Raw genomic sequence first — 20,614 nt, forward strand, 5'->3', positions numbered from 1 at the left:
CATTAATGAAGTTACCCTTCTGATTCAGAAGCTATTCCAAATGCACGCAGTAGCATTGTTTCCATTATAAAACGTGTGAACTACATGTTTGCTTCTTGTGAGTACTAGTAAGCCCTTATAATATTCCTCATGTCTACTAAATGGTCCTTTCAGCTTAAGATTTTCACAGTTTTCTAACATTTTATATTGGAATAGTGTTAAAATTTCCCTTTCTTGTACAATTTTCCCATATATCCAAGTACTTTCCTACATATTTTGATTATTTTTCACTGTTTTGATTTTTACTGGGCCTATGATGTTAAAATAGTAGAAGAACTCGCTAGCAAAATTTTCAAAAGTGTAACAGTTTGTTTCCATCCATGCTGCATTTCCTAAAATGTGGCCGAGGTTTTTCGTATTCCCATTATGTATTGTTCTGTTTGTTATGTATCATTGTTATATGTCTTTTCATTTTACTTGATAGAGGGTTTATATTAGACAGAAACTAAAAATTCCACAGCATGATGCTCAGAGATAGCAAGTTTGAGGACAGCTGTGTTATAAGTAAACTTATCTGCGTGAGTGAGAATATTCTAGTGTCACCTTTCTCTCTAGAGAGTTCCTTAGTAAATTTAAATGGAATTCATGTAATCAGAAATGCAAACTTTTTGTGGCGGAATTATTGGACAGTGTGTCAATATTAATGTCATCAGCTATTATTATATTCATCCAGTCATTTTTCCCATAATATTTACTGTCTATCTCTACAAGCAGTTGATGGAGATCAGCTAGAAACATATGTCTGTATGTACCCACAGTTATAATATGTTGCTTTTCCATGCATACACTGTGCAAAAATAAGTATCACTTTTTAGAAACCCTGTAATTGTCCCCCACTGCAATGCAAAGGTTTGAAATTTGGCTTGAAGGTGTCTAAAACCTTCTTCTGTAATGGTGTAATAGCGTGGCCAATTGCGTGACGTCACCCTAGGGCTTGGTGATGCTTCAAGCAGCAAGGAGTTGACATAAGCGGAAAAAAGACCACAACTCAGAAGTTTATGTGGAGTATAAGATGAATTAATTATATCACATTGCCATCAAATTTCACCACAAATCTGCCTAACGCCATCGTGGACGTGCTACACGATAGGAAGGTCGCCACATACCCATCTCATCCAGATTTAACCCCTTCTGTTACATCTCTGCATTAAACGTCAGAACCGTGACATGCAGCGTTGAAAACATGCAGCCTCCTTATGGGTGGCCGACAAAAACATTTCAGACACACCACCTCTCATGATTGACACGAAAAGCTTTCAGGATGTGACATAAAGGGCATCAATGAAACCACCCTTGTCCTTGGGCTGTTGATTCCCACACATTTCGCTGTCAAAAACGACAGCTCGCAGTGCAAGGATCTATAGGACGACATTCTTGACAACCTTCGACTCAGCTTTACACCACATAGACGATTCAACCCTAGTCTAAAGACTTTGTGAAACTGGAACCCCACTGAATGTGATCTCACCCCTTTGGAGTGTAATGCAACCTCAATTTTTGCTTGGTATATGGGGGGGGGGGGGCGAGGGGGAGGGTCGAAAAGTTTCTAGCCTAAGAATTAAAGAATTACAGAAATTTCATAATACCAATTTATTTTTCAGTATAATACCCGTGTATACTAATACAATTGCAGGCATGCTCAAATACCTTCTGCAAACCATTCAAATAAAAGGTCTTCGTTTTAGAGTCCAATCAAGCGTTCACAGCATTAGTCACTGCATCATCATTGTCAAATCGTCGTCCTATGAAGTCGTTTTTTAGATTTGGAAAAAGAAGAAAGTCGGATGGCGCAAAATCTGGAGAATATGCTTAACGTCTTAACAATTCGAACCCGCAGTCACGCAGAGTTTCCAATGTTGCGAGGACTGTGCGCTGTTGCTTTGTCCTGATGCAAAAGAACTCCGTACGCCAATTTTCCGCTTTTTTCTCTCTATCTCTTCTCTCAAACGGACCAAGAGGGTACAATAGTATGGTGCACACTGATAGTTACACCCTTTTGCAACTAACCCACCATAATTACCCCCTCTGCATCTCAAAAGATCAGTGCCATCACCATACCGACTGATTTTTGCACCCAGAATTTTTTTAGGTGTGGGGGGGATGAAAGATGTTTCCATTATTGTGACTGTTGTTTTCTTTCAAGGTCAAAATGGTGAACCCATATGTCGTCCATTGTCGCATACCTTGCAAGAAAGCCGTCTTCATCACCTTTAAATTGGCGGACGATTTCTTCACAACACTGCACACACTCCCAGCCCTGGTCTGCGTTCAAGTCTTTCGGGACCCACCGATACGAAACTTTCTGAGTTTCCCAAGTATCCACAACAATGTCATGAGCACGCCCATCGGATGCTCCAATTGTGGCTTCAATGTGCTGCAACGTTGTTCGACGATCTTGCAAAATCGTGTCGTTAATTGCAGTCACTGTTTCATAAGTGGCAACAGTGACTAGCCTTCCGCTCTATGGCGCATCTTCCACACCCGTTCTTCCACGTTTGAAGTCGGACACCCAGTTTTTCACTGTTGCATAAGACGGAGCACTGTCCTTAAGTGCATTCCGCATGTCCTCCACAGTTTTCTTGGGAGTCATTCCCTTCAAATGAAGATATTCAGTCGCAGCACAGTTCTTGATTCTCTCGATATTTGCCATTTTGCTTGCACTACGGTATACAACGCGTACTAGAGGCAAAACTAACGAAGCTTGAGCAACGTAATTTTACTTGCATACCCGCAAAGGGTCATCATAAAAGTAGGTGGTGTTGTTTGTGCGAGACGTTACGGTAACTATCTCTGGCTAGAAACTTTTCGACCGCCCTTCGTACGGGGTGGAACCACTAGGGACAGTTCAAAAACATTTGACGAAATTTGAACGTGACCCGAGGCAGCAAATTATGTTTATGCTTTTTCAACTCTCCGATTTCGCACCCTTATGTAGCTTGATCGTGGAGACATGCAACATTGACATGAGTTCGAATTAAAGAGCAAATAATCCCTCTAAGAGGTCCCAGTTCACAAACACCCTCAGTGCCACTGACAGATATTAGTTGAGCACGTTAAAAATGTCCTGACAAAGACTTCGACACGAGCGGTGTCTCTCGGCCGCTCTAGCACCTGAGAGAAGGCAATCCGTTCAAAGTCTCTGACAGGTACATTTTTAACCTGCTCAACAAAGGTGCGTGTATTGCACCGAAGGTATTTCCGAACTGGGGGCTCTTGGAGGGATCATTTGCTGTTTTATTGACGCATATGTCAATGTTACATCCCTCCGTGATCACGCCACAGTAGGATGCAAAACAGGAGGACTGAAAAACCATAAACACACTTGCAGCTTCAGATCATGTTCAAATTTCATCAAAAAGGTTTTGAACGGTCTGTAGTGGTTCCACCCCGTATACCAGGGCAAACATTGCGGTCGAACTACAGTCCAAGAGAGTCAGATCACCTTCAGTAGGGTTGCAACCTCACCATGTCCTTAGAGTAGTATATAATCGTTCAGGGGCTGTCAGCAGTATCGAACATTGTCAAGAAAGTCGTCCTATTGCTCATCACTCTGCGAATGACGTTTTCGACAATGAAATGTGTGGGAATCAACTCCTCAAGGGAAGGGGTGGTTTCATTGATGACCTTTATGTCCCCTCCTAAGGGCCTTTAATGTCAATTACGAGCAGTTGAGAGTCTGAGATGTCTTCCCCGACAACCCATAAGAAAACTGCGTGTTTTCAATGCTGGATGTTGCGGTTCTGACCTTCATCCCAGAGGCATCAGAAAAACTAGTGAAATGTGGGTAAGAGGAAGTGTGATGACCTTCTCATCGCGTGACAAGTCCACGACGGTGTTGGGTATAACACTGGTGAAATTTGGGGACAATGTGACATAATTAACCCACTTAGTACCTCACATAATCTTCTGAGCTGTGTTTTTTTTAGTATGTGCCTAGACGTTGTTGTTCGAAGCACTGCCAAGCCCTAGGGTGATGTCGCAGGGCGTCATACTTCAGCACTGTTACAGAGACATGGTGTAGGCACCTTTTTCTTTGGTTTTGAAAACGTCATACTTTTTTGTGCAGTCTAGGTTTTCGCAGACAGTTCAATGACACCTTGAGCTCCTAAACATCTTACGTATATATGGCTCCGTAATTACTACCACTTTTTGCAGTGTTGCAACACCACCACTAGGTTTGATCTCCCATATGGATCGTGAGGCTACGATTGTATTAGTTTATGCACACAGTGGCAATGACAGTCATTCTTCCCGCACTCCATAGGTGAATAGAACAGGAAGAAGCCCTAATAACTGGTACAATAAGTATGTACCATCTCCCATGCATTTCACAGTGTTTTTCAGAGTATGGATGTAGATATACACTGATGAGCCAAAACATTATGACCACCTGCTTAGTAGCTTGTTTGACCATCTTTGGAAGGAAAGACGTTACTGATGCTGCACACCATGGATCCGACAGTTTGTTGATAGGTTTGTGAAAATATGTGGCATTAATTGTCTATGCACGTGTCATGTAATTCACATAAATAACGGGAAGCTGATTTGCGTATACAGTGATAGCGCCCAATGGTGACCAGGTGGTTCCATAGGATTTACATCAGGCAAATCGCTGAGACATCAACGTGAGTTCACTATAATACTCCTCAAACCACTGTATCATGCATCTGGCTCTGAGATATGGACAACGGCTGTGAAAACACACTTTACCTCTTAGCAACAAATAATCCTGAGTTAATAACGAGCATCAAAACCCATTCAGGGATTAGTGAACACAGGGTTGTCGTAGCGAGATTGAATGCTGTAATCCACTAATCTTCGAAAAATAAGCGAAAAATATACCTATTCAAAAAAGCAGATAAAAATTCACTTGACGCCTTCCTAAGAGACAATCTCCACCCATTGCAAATTAATAAGTGTAGCTTTTGACACTGTACCACACAAGCGGCACGTAGTGAAATTGTGTGCTTATGGAATATCGTCTCAGTTATGTGACTGGATTTGTGATTTCCTGTCAGAGAGGTCACAGTTCGTAGTAACGGATGGAGAGTCATCGACTAAAACAGAAGTGATTTCTGGCGTTCCCCAAGGTGGTGTTACAGGCGCTTTGCTGTTCCTTATCTATATTAACGATTCTGGAGATAATCTGAGCAGCCGTGCCGGCCAGTGTGGCCGAGCGGTTCTAGGCGCTTCAGTTGGAATCGCGCGAACGCTATGGTCGCAGGTTCGAATCCTGCCTCGGGCATGGATGTGTGTGATGTCCTTAGGTTACTTAGGTTTACGTAGTTCTAAGTTCTAGGGGACTGATCTCCTCAGATGTTAAGTCCCATAGTGCTCAGAGCCATTTGAACCATTTTTTGAGCAGCTGTCATCGGTTGTTTGCAGATGACACTGTCGTTTATCGACTAATAAAGTCATCAGAAGACCAAAACAAACTAAAAAACGATTTAGAAAATACATCTGAATGGTACGAAATGTGGCAATTGACCCTAAATAATGAAAAGTGTGAGCTCATCCTTATGAATGATAAAAGGAACTCGTTGAACTTCAGTTACACGATAAATCAGTCTAATCTAAAAGCCATTAATTCAACTAAATACCTAGGTATTACAATTATGAACAACTTAAATTGGAAGGAACACATAGAAAATGTTGTGGGGAAGGCTAACAAAAGACTGCGTTTTATTGGCAGGACACTTAGAAAATGTAAGTGGTCTACTAAGGAGACTGCCTTCACTACACTCGTCCGTCCTCTTTTAGAATACCGCTGTGTGGTGTGGGATCCTTACCAGGTAGGACTGACGGAGTACATCGAAAAAGTTCAAAGAAAGGCAGCACGTTTTGTATTATCGCGAAATAAGGGAGAGAGTGTCACAGAAATGATACAGGATTTGGGCTGGAAATCATTTAAAAGAAAGGCGTTTTTTGTTGCGACGGAATCTTCTCAAGAAATTCCAATCACCAACTTTCTCCTCCGAATGCGAAAATATTTTGTTGACACCGACCTACATAGGGTGGAACGATCCCCACGATAAAATAAGGGAAATCAGAGCTCGTACGGAAATATATAGGTGTTCATTCTTTCCGCACGCTCCATGAGATTGGAATAATAGAGAATTGGGAAGGTGGTTCGATGAGCCCTCTACCAGGCACTTAAATGTGATTTGCATAGTATCCCTGTAGATGATGTAGGTGTAGATGTAGAATTATACTTCTGAAAGATGACATCACCACTGGGGAAGACATCAGGCATGGAGGAATGTGGGTGGTTCACAAGTATCAGCATGTCTTTGATTCCTACCACAGCTCCTATGCAAGTGCAGGACAATGTCTCCCATAGCATAATAGTGTTCCTACCAACCTGCATCCATGGCGTGGTGCCCGTTTCCAGCCACTATTCACCTAGATGACGACGTTTGTGGAGACGACCATCGACCTAGTGTACCAAAATGTGAGTCACCTGAAAAGCTGACACGTTTCCATTGATCGACGTTCAAATCCTGATGATGTAGTGCTCATTGGAATCATAATTGACGATGTCGTTGGGTCAACATGTGAATGCGTATGGGTTCCGTGTTCAACAATGCACGATTGACGGTGTGCTCCGAAGCATTTGTGCATGTAGCAGCATTGTATTCTTTCTGCAGAGATTCCACAGTTTACCATCTATCCCACTTTACAGAGCAGATAAGCCTCCAAATTCCATGTTCTGTGAAGAATCGTGGTCAATTCGTCATTAAGAGAGAAAGTATTCATTGCACAAAAGTGTGTAATCAGAATAAAAGCTTGAACCCACCCAATACATTTATTTAAGGAACTCGGGATATTCACGGTACCTCCGCAATACACATATACACTCATGAAATTTGTCGTCAATAACTCATCCCAATTCAAAAATAACAGCGAAGTGCATAGCTACAACACTAGAAGAATGGATATATTCACTATTCTAGATTAAATCTCACTTTGGCACTGAGAGGGGTGAATTATGCTGCCACAAAAATCTTTGGTCATTTGCCAAATAGTATTAAAAATCTGACAGATAGCCAATCAACATTAAAAAGCAAATTAAAAGACTTTCAGAAAAGCAACTCCTTCTACTCAATAGATGAATTCTTAGATATGAATTAGTAACTGTAAAAAAAATTAATTAATTAATTTGTGAAAAGAAAACTTATTTTAAAGTGACACATTCCACATCATTACGAAATGTATTTATGATCTATGGAAGAAGGATTAATTTATGTATGTGTGTATGACATCCAGCCATTTAGCACCTAGTGGTAGTTTCACTGTCCTTCTACATGTTTCTGTAGATGCTCACGACAATAGCACATGAACATTCGACTAGCTTCGACGTTTTCGAGATACTCGTTCACAGGCTCTGGGTAATAATAATGCGCCCTTTGTAGAAGTCGCTTGTCTCAATGGATTCCCCCATTTGCAGCTCATATCTTCTTTTGGGTGATCCACCATCTGTGTCTGCTCCCCTTAAATATTTTTGCTACTGCATCAGGTGCCCGCAATGCCACCAGGTGGCATCCAACATCGAGGTGGGCAATGGTCATAATGTTTTGGCTGAACCCTAAAGGGACACACTGGGGTGTTAAACACCCCAACAAATTTTATTTTTTTCCATAGTTCCACATTTTAGCGAGAGGGAAACTTTGGTCCCACTCTAAATTTAGTTGGTACCATTGCCTACAGCCCCTGACCACTGTCATTGTTTACCGCACTTTCTCTGAGTCATCAGGTTTTATTGTTTTTTGCTTTGGGTGTTGTACACCCTAGTGTGTCCTTTACGTGTTCATAGTGGGGTCTTAAACACCCCAGTGTGGCTGTTACATAACACTGTTCTTATAGTGTGTTTAGTGTAGTTTTCGTGATAATATGGCTTTGGGAAATGATAATATCAGAGACTTTTCATGGACGAGGACAGCGATAATCAAAGTGTCGGGGATGTTTTTGGTGGTGATGATAGAGATGAAGATCCATACTTTGTGTTTGAAGAAAGTGACTTTTTTGACGAAGATATCGCCAATGAAGAAGTTGACCCAGAACCACAACCAAATGGAAGTAACAGAAACTTAGTGCCTGGACTTTTGAATGCCTCAGTGCCACTTCCAAGAGTTAGAAATACAGTTGCTCGTGTTGGAAGAAATAGACATATATGGAGCGTTCAGGAACCCGAGCGACGAGGTCGAACATTAGCGAGAAATTTGGTCACACACTTGCCTGGAGCGAAAGAACTGGCTAAGGATGTAAGTAGTCCTTTCTCATCTTGGAATTTACGAATCGATAATACAATCTCAGACGAAATCGTACTAAGAACAAATCAAGAAATAGAACGAAAAGTCCAAGAAATCAGTACAAAACTAAGCTATCGTGGGATTGTAACCAAAGAAGAACTATGGCATTTTTAGGTTTACTTTATTTGTCTGGGGTACAACGAGTTTGTCATGCAAATTGAGAAGAACTGTGGTCCGTTGCTTTCGGATCATCTATTTACCACTCTGCTATGTCTTTGAATCGTTTCAAATTTATAGCATCATGTCTGCAATTTCATGACAAAGCCACAAGACAAGAAAGGCAGTCGACATACAATTTTGCAGCAATAGGTGATATTTGGGAAAAATGTGTAGAGAACTGTAATTCCTTGTCGATACCATCAGAGTACGTGACAATAGATGAACAGCTTCTAGGATTTAGAGGTAGATGTTCATTTAGAGTGTATAAGAGAAACAAGCCTGATAAATTTGGCCTGAAGGTTGTTATGATGACCGATGCCAAATCATTTCATATGCTAAATGCATCACCATATGTAGTAAAATTCACCCTCCCCCCCCCCCCCCCCCAAATAAACAACCAATACCATCCTATTATGTCAGAACTTTGTCTGAGCCAGCCCACAGAACTAACCATAATATAACAGTTGATAATTGGTTCAGTTCCGTGTCTTTATTCCACCATATGCTTCAAGATCACAAATTCACTATGGTGCGGACCCTGAGGTCAAATAAATCAGTAATACCTCCATCATTCACGGCAATAAAACCAGAGGGAACTTCTTACTTTGCTTGACAAGATGCTTGTTTCATATTCCCCAAAACCTAACAAAAATGTTTTGTTGTTGTCTTCTATGCATCTCAGCAAAGAGATTGATGAAACCACACAAGAACCAGAAGCTGTTTTATTTTATAATTCAACAAAAGGAGGAATGGATTCATATGATCAATTATGTCATTTTTACACAGTCAGCAGGAAATCCAACAGATGGTCATTATGAATGTGGTATGGAGTGATACACCAAAGTGATATAAATGCCATGGTCCTTTACAATTTGCCGCCACAAAACACAAAGGTGAAGAGACGTAACTTCTTAATGGAGTTGTCAGTGTTAATGATAAAACCACATATCGAAGCAAAATTGGAAGTTCCTACACTCAGGCGAAGTATCTGAACTCAGTCTGTGAAATACTAGGAGTGCAAAATAATGAAGCAGTGATTCGTTCACAAGATGATGGACCAGCTCTTCAGAGACGATGTAACTTCTGCGCCAGAAATAGACACAGAAAAACAAAGACTAGATGTATTTCCTGCAAAAGGTATACATGTGACGAACATCCTGTCAAACTTTGCTATGAGTGCGAGAATTGAAAATATTTGAATTATTGTCCAGGATAAGCCACACTATTGTTTACACCTTTGAATTTTGTATTTTTTATGTAAATATATTGTGTATTATATACTTTTATTAATTTATTATTGCCCTAAATCAATTTTAAAAAATTACAAAAAAAATCCAAAATTTACCATGTACGTATTGTGCAAAATAGTACACTAAAGGATTTATTATATAATAATACATAGATTATTACTTATAGTCTAATAATTTTATACACACACAACAGAAATAACCTACAGGCAAATAATAAGTAGCTGGGGTAAAGGGTTTATCAGAATACATACCATTGAAATTAAAATTGGGGTATTTAACACCCCAGGGTGGCTGCTGTGTTATCATTTACTAAGTGTGTATCACTAGGGTGAAGAGTGTAGATGTAAATGCAGAACATACGTATAAGTCTTGCTACCTCTTGTTTTAGTTCGCCTTGGTTCGTTGAGAATGATTATTGCTGCAGTGGCCTCATCATCACTCCTACCAGTTTCAATGTAGCAATCCCTCAAAGAAGCCAGATCAATTTATTGCCATTTGATCTACAACACTGTGTCATTGAGAATCGACCATAATATTGATGTGTCGGAGAATTACTCCCATGTTTTGTCGATATCTTGATATTTCGCCTAAAAAGGCAAATTTGAAATTTAATTTTTTGTAAATTAGTAATATAGTATTTACATCGGCCGCTGGCTGTTGACACAAATGATGGGAGAATCATTATGTTGCTACTAAACTAGCGCCACCATGTAGGCCAAAGAGATCTACTAGTAGAGGTGCTCTGTGCTGCTGCAAGTACGTTGTCAGAGAACTTGTAAGAGGCAGGAATCGTGGTGTTGGTGAAAGCAACTGTAATTAGACGTTAGGTGGGTTGAATTTATAAAATTGTCATTGTAATGGCTAGAGACTCTCTCGGTTTTTTCGCTGTTTTTTACTTCCCGTAGCCATTGGTTCATTTTTGTGTGTTTACGAACGAAAGAGTAGATAACAGCGATCGAGGAATATGACAGTTACTCTTTCTTTCGAATCCAATGTGGTTTACAGATTACGGAAGCCGGTTGTTATTGCTTTTTTTGAGTGATTATTTGAGAGTGATGCGTTGGTCTGAAACAGTAGACACAAAGCCTTACCGTAATTTTTGTTTACTATTAGTAATTAAGTTTTCGACTGTAGGTTATTGACAGCTCCTTGGGTACACTTCCGTAATTACCTATTTAATATTCTGGTTGGTATGGGATTGGTAGTAACGAATATGGAAAAAATAGTTTTGCGATTTCCTGCCGTGCTTCGTGTTCACATTTCGACTAGTACCTCAAGATCCGTTTAGTTCGTCGCATGCCCTCGCTTGGTTTATATCTCTCCGTTTAAACAGATATGAAAATTTTTAGTGCACATAATCTGAACAGTTTTCCATAGACCACATGAACACCTGCAGAAATGGTTATTTTTAATGGATTCCACGGTACACTTTGTTGCAACGGATATGATTTCCTATGTAAAATTTTTTTTTTTTTCTCTCTCTGATAAAGTTTTATCCTTCTTGCATGTTTTTGTGAGGATTGTGTTGTTGGTCTACCTCTCTTCTCAGATCGTTCAATCTGCAAAAGTTATTTACATGTTGTGTAACATTAATTTGAAGTTACGGGAAGGTATTCCGCTAAATACCGATAAAACGCATCGTATTTTTGTATTGTCTGTGGTGTCTATGATCGTCACATTAATTCTGCATTTCAGAGAGATGGCTGTCAATGTGTACTCGACTAATGTAACAGCAGACAACTTAAGTCGACATGATATGTTGGCTTGGGTAAATGACTGCTTGGCGTCGAGTTTTACGAAAATTGAAGAATTATGTACCGGCGCTGCCTATTGTCAGTTCATGGATATGCTATTTCCAGGTATTGTTGTTTGATAAGTGTTACTGACTTCCATTTAAATGAACTTGCCATGTGATTAAGGATCACAAGTAGACATTGCTAAAATAATTTTTGGTTTCCTACAGGAAGTGTTATTATGAAAAGAATAAAATTCAAGACGAATCTAGAACATGAATATATTCAGAACTTCAAAATTTTGCAGGCTGCCTTTAAAAAGATGGGAGTTGATAAGGTAAGTTGTTTGAAATCTTCAAAAATTGTGACATAACACAAAAATTGTTTTGTGGTGCTTGAATGTTTCTGAAGTAAGAAAGAAGTTGTGGTATGCTTCAAACCAGGTGCAAAGTAGTTTCTGTTGTAGCCTCATCCATGTTCAATGAAATAGCCTCACCCACCTATGATAAGCAGGTTGCAGGAGGATATTGAAAAAGAGTCAAACTTTTGCTCTTCTGCAGAAAGGTTACACTGCCTAATGTTAATTTTATAAAAGGATTTGGGACTAATTTTTTAAGACCGAACTGTTCCTATGCTGTAAGCTAACTTGACATTAGTGTGGTGTCATGGTTAATGTAATACTTCACATGGGTTTTCTAGGGGTAAACGTGACGTACTGGAACCCCATTGTTTTCTCTGTAGTTTGTGTAAGATTTATATTCGTAAGATGCATTGAAATAGTCATTGGAGGCTTGTCCATCATGTTGTAAAGGTACACTGAATTTACATTGCAGTTTCAATTTTTATGGCATTTGCAGTAAACAGGGCACATACAGCATCGTTAGGCTATGCTACAGATCAGTCTGTTAGTGTAACGTAATATTTCAAATTATCTGTCTTCACTAACTCGGGACCATATTATTGTGTATCCACCTAATTTGGGCTTCTAGCTCCATTGAAAATCACTCTCAGTACAGCTGAAGCGTCAGGTTGGGCTCACGATCACTGTCTTGCATTCAGTCCTTGCAGTTCGTGAGCAAATTATTAAGTTATATTATTTGTATATGAAGCCATATCATCTCAGAATGTTCCTTCAGACATCATTATGTAAAGTTTTAATTCTAAATTGTACAGTGGTGTTGCTTATTTAGTCACATAGTGTGGAATATGTTGTGTTGTGATAGATCCAGTTTGTGAATGATAAAGATTAACAAAAAGCAAAGTTAATTTCCATTCACATGTAGGTATTAGTGATGGAATTTTAGTAGAGTTGGACAGGGCTGGAGAAGGGAATAGGGTATGAACTTGCTAAACAAATTATTCTGTTCCTTTGAAATTTAGAAAATTCAAATCAGGATGATACGGTAGGGATTTAGACACTCTTATGCAAGGATACAGTGATATGTTATGATAAAGACAGTTGATATACAGTGTTTTAATCCAGACAGTTGGAATTTAGAGATGCACAAAAAAAAATACTTCACTAGCTTTTGTACTAAGAATCCTTTTTGGAGGAGGGGGGGGGGAGTGTGAGTGTATTTCTGCAATTTTGTGAATTGTTGCCTTCACTCCTTGATTATTTACATCCTACTGTAACTTTTCGTACCATACTGACATGCAGTGGGAAATACGGAAGTGTCCGATCCCGCCCGTCTGCTTTGACCCATGACGTCACAAATATGGCGGAAACAAAACCAAACACACACACTTTCCACAAGAAGCCTAATGACACTAACGGGACAAGCGCGGGAAATGGGGTGTTTTGGGTGGGGGCAAACTAAATATAAACAAATTTAGACGCCTTACGTAGCTACAACGTGTAAGTGAAGACAGCCATGCATGAATACCCACCCACCTCCCCAGGGGTCGTAACCCTTGCAACCCATACAAGATAAAGATGCTTCAGTAGCTGATTAGTGTTTTTTGTCTTTTTTAAAAAAAAAAAAATCTCACGGGATAGAACGAACAGATCAGAAAGATAAATATAATAAGCTAAAACAGAAATTGGAGGAAACAGATAATTAAAGTAAGTAATAAGTGTTTTTAAATTTCAAAAAGTCTCAAGAGATAGAACGAACAGATCAGAAAAGTAAATAAAATAAGATAAAAAAGAACTGGAGACTGCCACACTCAAACCAAACTCCGCGCCGTCATGACGTCACACGACAACACCCTTACGTCACGGGTCAAAGCCGACGCGTGGGATCGGACGCTTCTGTCGCCCCTTGCAGTGTTGATGATTAAGGGGGATGCAATTTCCCACTTGATTGGTGTAGCTGGTAGATGCTGCAGCTTGTGATGGGGGGAGGGGAGTGACACAGTCCACATGTAACAATTATCAAGTCTTCAATAAAAACTTTCATTGTGCAGTTAGGAATAGCTAGGTGCAAATTTCTTCATTTATACTTTGTTAAAACTGTACTTGTGCAGAATCCAGTGCAGTCAGATATTAAATTCATAAACAATATTTTTATAGCAGCTGTTTGCTAACAAAAGATATTTGGAAAAGGATAGATTGCTACTCACGGTAAAAATTATCCGTTGAGCTGCCGACAGGTACAACGAGAAGACTACTACACATTATAGCTTTTGACCAAAGCTTTATTCAGCAAATGTGCACACGAGTGCAACCAGTGGAAGCTCCGAAAAGATTGTGACTGTCACATGAATAGCAATCTGGAGTGGGACAGGGAAAGGGGAGGGATAGCAGGGTATAGGTGGTGAGAGGAGAGTGCTGTATTGTGGGGCATGCATGGATTAGACTCTGAGAGTTGCAGCTTCAGGAAGTGGGGTGGAGGACGGGATGCAGGAAAGAGGAAAGAACAGGTGGGTATATTGGCAGGGGGTAGCACACAAAGATGGTGAGGGAATGTGAAAAGGGAGCCAGTGATAAAGGCAAAGGCATAGAGATATGCCCCCTGTGGCAAGAGGTTGGGATTGGAAATGGCATAGGGATAGACTACTTTGTTGTGGATGTTGTGTGGGCAATGGAGCACCACTTCAGGAGTGGTGGTAAGGATCTTGAGTAGGATGTCCCTCATTTCAGGGCAGGGTAATGGATAATGGAAACTCTGATGAAAGATGTGGTTCAGTTGTTCCAGTTCGGTGTGGTATTGGGTGACAGAGAGGGTACTCTTTTCTAGCTGCCCCCGGGGGGATTGTACAGGAAGTCTGTTTGCGGACTAGATGTGGGGGGAGATAGTGCTTGTCTGTGAAGGCCTTAGTGAGACCTTTAGCATACTGGGAAAGGGAGTTCTTGTCGCTGCAGATACTGTCCCTGGGTGACACGGCATATGGGTGAGACTTTTGGATGTGGAAGAGATGGCAGCTGCCAAAATGCACATACTGTCAGTGGTTGGTGGGTTTAATGTTGACAGAGGTGTGGATGCAGCCATCAGAGTGGAGAAGGTTTACGTCTAGGAAGGTGGTATGGTGAATTGAGGACTGGATGTAGCAGTTGGAAGAGGTGTTGAGATTGTGATGTTTTGTCCTGAAGTCCATAGCATGAAGATATCATTATGAACCTGAACCAGACCAGGGGTTTGGGGTTTTGGGAAGCTAGTAAGGTTTCTTCTAGGTGGCCCATAAACAGGTTAGCGTAGGATGATGCCACGCAGGTGCCCATGACTGTGCTATGGATTTGTTTGTGTACTTTACCTTCAAAGGAGTAGTAGTTCTGTGTTAGGATGAAGTTAGTTACATGAATGAGGTAGCGATTCAGAGTCTGAAGGACGTTGGGAAAGGTAGTGTTTAGTTGCGGCAAGACCATGGGCATGAGAGATGTTAGTGTATACGGAGGTGGTGTCAAGTGACCAGTAGGGAACCAGGAGGTAAAGGGGTGGGGATGGTGGAGAGTCGGTGAAGGAAGCAGTTGGTATCTTTGAAATGGGAGGCTAGATTACAGATAGATAGATGGTGTTGGTCAGTGAAGACTGAAATCCTTCATTGGGAGCACACTGACCAGCTAAAGTGAGTCATCCAGGATTGTTGGGTTTGTGAATTTTGGGGGTGCATGTAAAAGGTGTGTGTGTGGGGTGTTCAGGGGTGATGAGGGAAATGGATTTAGGGGACAGATTCTGGGTGGATCCTAAGGCTTTAAACAGGGATAACTACATCTCCTTCAAAGAGGAGGTATACGAACAAATCCGCAGCACAACCCTGGGCACCCCCACAGCACTCAGCTCTGCCTGTTTATGGACCATGTAGAGGAAGACTTCATAGCCAGCCCAAACTCCAGGTCTGGTTCAGGTTCATTGACAGTATCTTCATGATCTGGACTCGAGGCCAAGACACCATATCCTCATTCCTTCACAACCTCAACATGTTCTTTCCCATCTGCTTCACCTGATTCTGGGCAGCCCAGTGTGTCACCATTCCTAGATCTTAATGGCTGCATCTCTGATGGCTGCATCCACACTTCTGTCCGTGTTAAAACCCACCAGCCACCAACAGTACCTGCATTTTGACAGATGCCATACTTTCCACATCAAAAAAATCCCTCCCACACAGTCTTGCCATGTGGGAATGACTTCTCTGCAGTGACAAGAACTCCCTTTCTTAATATGCAGAAGGTCTCACCAAGGCCTTCACAAATACGCGCTATCCCCCAGACCTAGTCCGCAAACAATTACTCATGTCATGTCCCCACACAACCCTAATTGTCCTGCTACCCTGAAGAGCCAACTACAAAAGAGTGCCTTCTTTGTCACCCAACATGATTCTGGACTTGAACAACTGAACCTCGTTCTTTGTTAGGGTTCTGATTATCAATCATGATGCCCTGAAATGATGGATATACTATCAAACATCCTTCCCACACCCCGGAAAGGGGTGTTCTGTTGCCCACCCAGCCTCCTAATCTCAGGCCTCCCTCCTGCAGGTCCAGGGATTAGAATATGTCCTAGGTGTTCCTGCTTGTCGTAAGAGGCAACTAAAAGGAGTCTCTCACATTTTGGCCTTTATGTGATGGTCCCCTGTAGGGTTTGATCCCCATTTTTCAAAATTTTCCCGAAGAGCGAACCAATTGAGGAAGGGTGCATTGTGTCCATCGTGCCTTGAGATCTTTAGTTCACTTTATTGTCGTCGCTCTGTAGTCCAGCTCATTCTCCATCTCTTGGGCGAGCACGCCTTCCTGGGTGCGTTTTCCACCCTGTACTATGCAGTGTCGCTTTTAGTGCCAACGATGACCATGGACCTCTTTGCACCTCATATCCAGCACGGTAGCCAGACCATTGTTGTGGGGCCACCATGTACCCTGTTTGTTGTAGCCCCTGACAACATAGGGACCACTCTGCTGATCCTTGTGCCGTTAACTCCCCACTTATGCCAAGTAGTAGATGCTCGCAATCCTGGGGCATCAGGACTCCCAGCAATGGCCATTCTGCCAGGTGACCTTTGCTGCGGCTTGGTGGCGCCTGTGGTGAGGGCCTTGGTCGGAATGGGTGGCATCAGGGTGGATGACGCACGATGAAGCATACTACATCATCACTTGCCGGTGATCCAACAGTAGCAGTCTCTACGCGTTCAGTGTCTCAGTACAATGCAAGAAAGTACAACTGTAAATCATTCCCCTCCCTGGCCACACCAGCCTAAGGGAGGCAGCAAACCTTATTCACCCCAGTACCTCGTATGTACAAGATGAAACCAGTTTTTTGTAGATCATTTAGAGGATAAGTTTGGGGAGGTGTAGGGCTTGTCCAAAATGCGATCTGGGTCAGTCTTGATAAAAAAAGCATCCTCTGCCCAGTCACGGACTTTACTCGCTTATAACAAGTTGGTATGTTTCTGTTACCATTGCGCCACATAAGAGCTTAAATATGGTCCAGGGTATTACCTTCCATGGGGACCTTCATTTGAGTCTGACGACAAGCTGCACACCAATTTATATCAGCGAGGTGTTCATTTTGTGTGGCACGTCCATTGGGGTCAGAGGGATAATCAGGTTGCTACCAGTGCCTTCATCTTGGCCTTCGAGGGTGACACCTTACCCGAGAACGTCAAGGTGATGGTCTACCGCTGTGATGTCAAGCCATATATCCCTCCCCGAAGCGGTGCTTTAAGTACTGGAAGTTCAGCCATATGTCTACACGCTGTACTTCCAGTGTCACATGTCGAGATTGTGTACATCTATCGCATCCCAATAATCCACGTGCCCTGCCTCCCATCTGTGTCAACTATGGAGAGCACAATTCACCTTCCCTGCAGGGGGCTCATGGTTCTTTTGTGAGTTTGTGCATGGCGAGTATGGGGCCCCGAGCTATTGCAGCTTTCCTTCTTTCCAGGGCTGCATGTTCTTGCCCTTCCCCTCCTTTCCTCTTCTTGCTCCTTCCCCCCCCCCCCCTCCCTCTCTCTCCCTCTCTCCCTCTCTCCCTCTCTCTCTCTCTCTCTCTCTCTCTCTCTCTCTCTCTCTCTCTCTCTCTCTCTCTCTCTCGGTGTCCTTGTATATATTGGCCCCACTATCCTCCTGGTTATGTTGGTTTTGCAATTGGTTTTGTTTCATAATCACCTCATCCTTCTGGCATTCCCTGGTCCCCCTCTGGGGTTTGACCTCATTACTAAATTTCTATTCCGTAGTGTGAGCCATTTGGGGGAGAGCACCTTACCTAGTATCTCCGATGTGTGCCCTCCTAGTTCATTCCACCTTTCCTTTCACGTTGTCGTCTGATGCTAGGGTGCATAGCCAGCACGGTAGCCAGTCTGTGTGGTGGGGTCGCTATGTACCCTTTTGGTTGAGGCCCATGTACACACAGGGATCACACTTCTGATACCTGAACTGTGACCACCTCATGTAAGCCTAGGAGTGGTTACTTGTCATTCTGGAGCATTGGAACTTCAGGCAATGGCTGCTGTGCCAGATGGCCCTTGCTGTGGCTGGGTGGCCCCTGGTCAGAGTGGGTGGTATCAGGTTCGGCGCTATGCAAATGAAACACATACAGGTCCTGGCCGTTCTTCTGCGGCCATCTCTCCGTGTGGAACTGATTGTTTTAGTGCTGCTTCTCCTGCCCCTTCGACCTTTCCTTCCGTGGCTACCCCCTGGGAGGAGGGTCAGGCCCGTTGGCTTTCCCCCGCCATCTGGTTTGCACCAGGACTGATGGGGATACTTTCACCATCACCAAACTTTTATTTTTTGTGGATCACATTGAAGACAAGTTTGGCGAAGTGGACACTCTGAGCAAGATGCGGTCATGTTCGTTGTTGATCAAAACTACTTCAGCTGCCCAGTCTGCGGCCCTTCGTGCCTGTAACCACCTTGGTGCAATTCCTGTGTCCATTACCGCCCCCCCCCCCCCCCCCCATCAGTCTCTAAATATGGTTCAAGGTGTGATTTTTCACAGGGACATCATCCTTCAAACTTATGAGGAACTTTGGGACAATCTCGGATGGGGGGGGGGGGGGGTGTTCACTTTGTTCAGAAGGGTCTGAAGGACAACTGCTTTGAAACTGGTGCCTTTATCCTGTCCTTTGAAGGGGATACCCTCCCTGAGAAAGTAAAGATTATGGTTTATCGATGTGACGTGAAGCCGTACATCCCACCACCTATGAGGTGTTTTAAGTGCTTGTGTTTTGGAAACAAGTCTTCCCGCTGTTTGCAGGCCCCTCTGTGTGGTGACTGCGGACGTCAACGAGGGAAGTTTCTGTGGTCCCCCTTTGTGTGTGTGTGTGTGTGTGTGTGTGTGTGTGTGTTTTAATTATCATGGCAATCATTCTCCACGTTCACCAGATTGCCCAATATATAAGAAGGAAAAGAAGATACAGGAGTATAAGTCCCTTGGTCGTCTAACCTACAATGAGGCTCGTAAGAAGTATGCATGCCTCCACCCTGTGTCCGTGACGTCTAGTTCTGCTTTAGTTACATCTTCACCTCTTCCTTACCCCGGTCCCGAACCCTTCTCCTCCCCCCCCCCCCCCCCTCCCCTGCGGTTCCCACACCTCTCCTCCAGGTGCCGCTCCCTCTCCCCACCCAGTGAAGTGTCCCACTTCTTTGGCGTCTGCCGGTCAAGGGCGCCCCTCCTGGCATACCCCTTCCTGGCACCTACCAGGCCAAAGGTCTGCTGCCATGTGACGACTGTGAGAACCATGGTCTGTGGACCCCAGGTCGCCCGAACCTTCCCCCTCCCCCCCCCCCCCCCCCCCTCTGATCTTGTTGCAGCTGGCTCCTTTATGCCGCACAGCGCTCCTCGATCTCAATAGAAGAAGAAGAAACATAAGTCCCGAGACAAGGAGCCTGTGGTTTCACCAGAGGTCCCATCCCTGGCTTCGCAACCTGATTCTGACCTGTTGTTCATGGATGTCGCCCCCTGCTTGTCGGTGACCGGTAGTGACCTGGCGGCATGACTGGCTTTAGCCTGTTCAACTCCCATTTGAATCATCATTCTGTAGTTATCCAATGGAATTGTAATGAATATTACCGTCACCTTCTGGAGTTGAAATCTTTTATTTCGTATTACTCTGCAGCTTGCGTGGTTCTACAGGAATCTCATTTTACTGATCACTCACCAACCCTCCGCGGGTTCTGTGCTTTCTGTCGAAATTGGGTTGGCCCCCTGCGGGCCTCTGGTGGTGTTTGTACGTTGGTCCATACGGACGTTGGTAGCATGTGGATTCTTCTTCAAACTACATTGGAAGCGGTTGCTGTTAGCGTCTACCTGGATTCTGAGGTCACAGTTTGCAAACTTTATCTCCCTCCTGACAGGACTCTTACACCTGCTGCCTTAACTGCTCTTCTTCAGCAACTTCCTTCTCCCTTCCTCCTCCTTGGGGATTTTAATGTTCATCATCCCTTGTTGAGCAGTGCATTTCCATCTAGACGAGGTCTTCTCATAAACCAGTTTCGTGCAGACCACGACTTGTGTCTTCTTAATGATGGCTCTCCAACTCATTTTAGGTCCGGTCATGGTACGTTTTCTGCCATTGATCTTTCTCTTTCTTCTCCCTCCCTCCTCCCTTCATTACACTGATCGCCACACGACGACCTTTGTGATAGTGATCATTTCCCGTTGGTTCTCTCGCTCCCTTCCGCTCACTGATGGACAGGTTACATTGTTGGTCTTTCCTACGCTCCGATTGGCCTCTATACACTGCACAG

The 20,614-nt window shown here is 43.0% G+C and overlaps 1 protein-coding gene across 1 annotated transcript in view; it reads left to right on the forward strand.

The window, feature by feature from the left end:
• The first annotated feature begins 10,459 nt into the window (after nucleotides 1-10,459).
• The window catches only part of LOC124615869 (microtubule-associated protein RP/EB family member 1), a 73,846-nt gene continuing 63,691 nt past the window's right edge, over nucleotides 10,460-20,614 (forward strand). The window contains exons 1-3 of the mRNA XM_047144031.1: nucleotides 10,460-10,584; nucleotides 11,453-11,616; nucleotides 11,721-11,827. Of these exons, the coding sequence (XP_046999987.1) occupies nucleotides 11,457-11,616; nucleotides 11,721-11,827 (267 nt within the window). The 5' untranslated portion in view covers nucleotides 10,460-10,584; nucleotides 11,453-11,456. The remainder of the gene's footprint in view (nucleotides 10,585-11,452; nucleotides 11,617-11,720; nucleotides 11,828-20,614) is intronic.

The sequence above is a fragment of the Schistocerca americana genome, chromosome 5, assembly GCF_021461395.2.
Source record: "Schistocerca americana isolate TAMUIC-IGC-003095 chromosome 5, iqSchAmer2.1, whole genome shotgun sequence".
NCBI lineage: Eukaryota > Metazoa > Arthropoda > Insecta > Orthoptera > Acrididae > Schistocerca > Schistocerca americana.